The 4709-nt window shown below is 38.8% G+C and overlaps 1 protein-coding gene across 1 annotated transcript in view; it reads right to left on the bottom strand.

Moving 5' to 3' along the window:
* LOC105158270 (respiratory burst oxidase homolog protein C) overlaps window positions 1-4023 on the bottom strand; it is a gene marked incomplete in the record, with an annotated part of 5197 nt that extends 1174 nt beyond the window's left edge. Inside the window, 10 exon segments of the mRNA XM_011074961.2 lie at window positions 389-491; window positions 889-1004; window positions 1331-1426; window positions 1503-1877; window positions 2057-2479; window positions 2569-2682; window positions 2862-2910; window positions 2990-3121; window positions 3123-3144; window positions 3244-4023. Of these exon segments, the coding sequence (XP_011073263.1) occupies window positions 389-491; window positions 889-1004; window positions 1331-1426; window positions 1503-1877; window positions 2057-2479; window positions 2569-2682; window positions 2862-2910; window positions 2990-3121; window positions 3123-3144; window positions 3244-3820 (2007 nt within the window).

Below are 4709 nucleotides of genomic sequence, written 5' to 3'. Positions count from 1 at the left end.
TAACAAAGACCAAATCAAGTTAGGAAATAACAACCCACATGAGAATTGAGATGATGATGACCACCAACTTTTCTGGCTACCCTATTTCCAAACAAATTCGGACAACTATTTCCTTATTCTTCACAATTATTTTTTTATGAGTTATGTCACGAAAATCTCTGATGGGATTCCGAAAACAATACATTCCCCATTACAGATCTTGTTTAATTTGATGGGACTCTCACAAATCAATTTGGTTGTAATTAAAAACATCATAAATTTTATCTAAAATATAGAGTTTGATATATTTTTAACTTATTTTTATTTATCAAGAAAAGACAAACACACAGTATATCTATTTTTATTTACCTATAAATAAAAAAAATGAGGTGAGTAATTGGAAAAATACCTCTGAAAAAACAGCTTTGAGTTGTCTGGTCCAGTCACCGAGTGTCCGAATGTGAACACTCACGTAATCATCTCTAGGCGCCGAAGTGATTGAAAATGGGTGCCTGCAAGTGCCAGTAGTGGACCACTACAACCCATCAATCAAGTTCTTGTGACACAATTCTTTTCTACTAATTATGTTGTCTACCATAATCTAATTAAATAAATATCCTGCTTAATCGTAATATATATATATATATATGTGTGTGTCACTATTAAAAAAAAGTTCAATAACTGAAAAGAATTAAAATATCAAACTAATAAGCATTAAAATTCTTGTTACTAATTTATAGTATTTCATACTAAAAATTTATTTATTAATGAATATTTACTCACAGATGAATTATTTAAATTATGCTAAATAATAAAAATTTAATTATCAATTAAGTCGATATTGATTTTAATGTTATTTTTTTTTCTCAATAATTATTATATTGGAATTAGCAAAGTTAGGAGACCTACCATTCGAAGGGGGAAACAGCTGCGCAGTTGACAAAAATGTACTGTCCACTTTTGTATTTGAATCCCTGTGGCTTTGACATGTGCAGTGCTAGCACATTTCCAGGGTACACCGCCACCTTCAGTTTCAGTGATATCCCACGTCAAAACATGTTCTCTTATGCATGTTTACGGAAAAATCTAGTTCCAACTAAGTCCGGTATAATTTAATATTTATTCTGTAATTGATATATAATTTAAAAAAATAATCAATTATATAAAAAATGTAGTTTACATATTATGTGTTTGATTTGATTCGATAAAATTCATTTCGGGTAAAATTAAATTTCCTGTGTTCTTATTGTGTTTTCGTTAAAATCCCACTCGTCAATTGTTTATGTAATTATTGGTGTATGTAATAATTGAATGATTTATAAGAATAAAATCAAAGTGGGGGTGGACGTACCTTCAAGATCTTAACGGCCTTGATACTGGATCGGAACGCCCTGATCAATCTTTCGCCAGCATAGAGTATGATAGGAACTGTGAGGTACATCCACGTCTGCCGATGTATACAAACATCATTAGAAATCTAAACTAAGACCAACACAAAACCATATAACATTGTAAGTACTAACCGTTTTCTTGTACCAATCATGGGTCAAATAAAGCTTGATGCCATGAATGATGAGGAGCGCATAGACAACGACGAAGAGGTGGTGTGAGTACCAGAAGGCATTGAACCCTGTGAGCTTGTTCAAGGGTTTTGGTAGGTTCACTCTTCCCCTCCTGAACCATGGGGATGCAAGTGTGAAGGCTATGGCCATTAGCACCACCATCACAATCCCCGTCACCCCTTCCCACCCCTTCACAAAGTGCCAATAGCTCGTCGGCTGTTCCCCGAAGAACTCCTCCATCGGCTCCTCGGTCGCATGTAGCAGCCGAGGGAAATCACACGCCAAATGGCTGATCCCGTGTATTCCCACCCCTAACGCAATCGCCACAGCGATCACCTGCAGTATGAACAAACATTATTTAGGCTGCACTCTTTGTGTATATCAAGAATTAGGAGTCTGCAGTCTAAATCCTCTATTTTAAATTCAAATTTTGTCTAATCATCGAGCTTTCGTTAGTAAGACTAATTCAAGTCCCTTTTCATGACAAAACTATATAGAAAGATTCAACTAATTACCTTGTGGAAATTGAGGTTGTCATCGAACGGAACGGCCACGCCTAGCCTGGTCTTGTTCCTAAGCCAGGTGATGGTGTTCCGACAAACCGGCAACAGAATGAGAGCCATGTTGAGCTTAAGAGTCTCGGCAGCTCCCTTAGCCATGCAGACACAATGGCCCATAACACCAAACACTTCTCTATTCTTGTACTGAATGTACTTGTAAGTAAAGAGACCAGCCATGACTCCAATCCACAGAGCCATCACCCAAACTCTCTGCCAATTGTCCATCAAAAAGTACTTGAAATCTCTGTACCGCCTCTTTATGGGGTGGTCTTGCGTCGGCTTAAGCTTCTCGCTCAGCATTTTGCTCAAGTTCCGGCTCTCACCACCCCTGACCGATTGGCTCGGCCCTTGGAGCAACAGCATTTCTAAGTTCTCTATCTGACGTTCGACAACGTTGATCGTTAGTTTTGTTGAGTTCTTGACAATTAACAACTAGTTTGTAACGATTGATGTAATCACGTACGTACCATAATGTAACCGAGCTCGTTGGGGTCTAATTCTTCCATGATCAATCTTGCATACTCATCTGCCTGCTTCTGAATATTCGACAGCTTGTTGGCTGAAGCACTCAATGTAATAATCTGCAAATAATAATGTTTTTCGTTACATAATTGCATGAAATTAGACAGCTAATTATTATTATCAGGCAAGGGAAGTCAATGTGATGCCCATACATTCACTGAACATAATATCAAACAAAAATTAAACATAGTTTAATAATTCAAAGAAATTTAAAATAAAAAGAAAAGCTGATCCGTACCTCACGCACTTCCTCTTCTGTTATTCTGCCATCAGCATCTTTATCGACCCTGCAAAAAAAATAATTTAATTATTGATAAGGTATAATTAATTATGATTAAATATTAATTCTTTGGATTTGTTAATTACATGTCAAAGAAAGTCTGAAGCCGAGAATCAAAGCTTTGATCGGAGATTTGGTCCCAGAACTCCTTCAGCTGTGCTTTAGTAATGGAGTCGCCGGAGATGTTCCTCCGCCGTGCAGGAGCGTAGAGCTCGCCATTCCTTGGACTCTTTGTTCATACCTGCAGGATTAATCCGAATTGTTGTTGAATAATTATTCAACTTGAATTGAGATTGTGAGGAGAAAAGCTGAATCGGTCAATGGTGGTGAAGGATTTTACCGATGCATTCACCAAAAAGTGAGCGATGGAGAAGGCCGTTGGTGGTGGCTGTCAGCTCGTCGAACCGCTTCTCCACCCCGGCCCAGGCGGCGGCACAGTCGGTCTTGCTGATAAACTTGAGCCCCTTGAGGGCGTGCGCCGCGGCGGATTTCGCCCGGTCGAATCTCCCAGCAGGGTGAGAGCGGCGCGTGAGGGAAGCCAAACGCTTCAACTCATGCGACACCTGCCTGATTCTTGACGAAGCATTTCTCGCCACGGATGACCCGAAGGAGGACTTCTTCTCCAGGCCCTTGGCCAGCAGCGCCAGCTCCGGGTCCTCCACCTCTCCGCCTCCGGCATTCTTGACGCTGTGCACAGCCACCGAGTCATCCCGCACGTCAAGAGTGATCTCGACGTAGTCATCGGCGGCGGGAGAGGCTCCGGAGGAGTGATCCGCCGGGAGATTGAAACGGGCGCTTTTTCTGCCACCCCTCTTGTTCAAGGGCCCGCTTAGCGGCCCGCTGTAGGAAGTCCTGTCGCCGGCGACAATCTCCGTGTCGGAGTGGTGGTGGTGGTGCTTACTCTCCGGATTCTGCATTTCAACTCTACAAAGCAATGGCCAACTTCTTGATTATAAGCTTCAAAGTAGTGCAAAAAAATCAAAAAAAGCAGCTCAAATGAAGCGGCTTTTCTTCTGTGCTTTTACTTGGATTGTTGTCTGCCTCGTTCTTACCGAGTCTTCCAACCTTAATTTCTTCTGCTCTGTGTAAGAAGAAATGGAGGTAATGAACTTAGATGTATATATATATATATATATATAAACGTATAGAAATAGGATAGGAGGGGTAATGGGGAGGTTTGACGGGGAAGGTGGGTTGATTGTGTCATGCAATTCCGCGGCAGAAATGTGCGTATTGTGTATGAATTTTATGCATACATATATTACTCGTATTAAAAAATATAGGACCAACATATTACTTTATAAAGTTAAAAGACAAAAACAACAAATCATCTAAGTTCCGTGATCAAAATTTTTATCCAAATCAGGTTCGATCGAATCAAACTAATTACAAAGTAAGTGTGATGCACTTATTATGCCATTGATCATTTCTCCTAAACTGTATATCAATCATACGACATATGTATTGTACTTATTATATAATATAATAAGTTCATATTTGACTAGACTCGATTTGGATGAGAATTTATAAAATAAATAATTTATAAATATTTGATATTATAAAAAAACAGCTTCTTATACCACAATATTCATTAAAAAAAAACTTGAGGTTAATTTTTACTTTTTACTCTAGTGGATAATACATAGCTTAGTGAAAGTTTAGTTGGAAACTTTGTTTAATCAATATCAAATCTTTGGGGTGGGCCTAATATTTAATAATCACTAGGAAAAAGATGTGGAAATTTCCAAACACCTTCTTCGGGAACTAAACTCGTCTAATATGAATGTTTATCATCATTAATTGCAC

The sequence above is a fragment of the Sesamum indicum genome, linkage group LG3 (assembly GCF_000512975.1).
Source record: "Sesamum indicum cultivar Zhongzhi No. 13 linkage group LG3, S_indicum_v1.0, whole genome shotgun sequence".
In the NCBI taxonomy this organism is placed as follows: Eukaryota; Viridiplantae; Streptophyta; class Magnoliopsida; order Lamiales; family Pedaliaceae; genus Sesamum; species Sesamum indicum.
The sequence above is the reverse complement of the archived record's forward strand: the minus strand, read 5'-3'. Positions and strand labels throughout refer to the sequence as shown.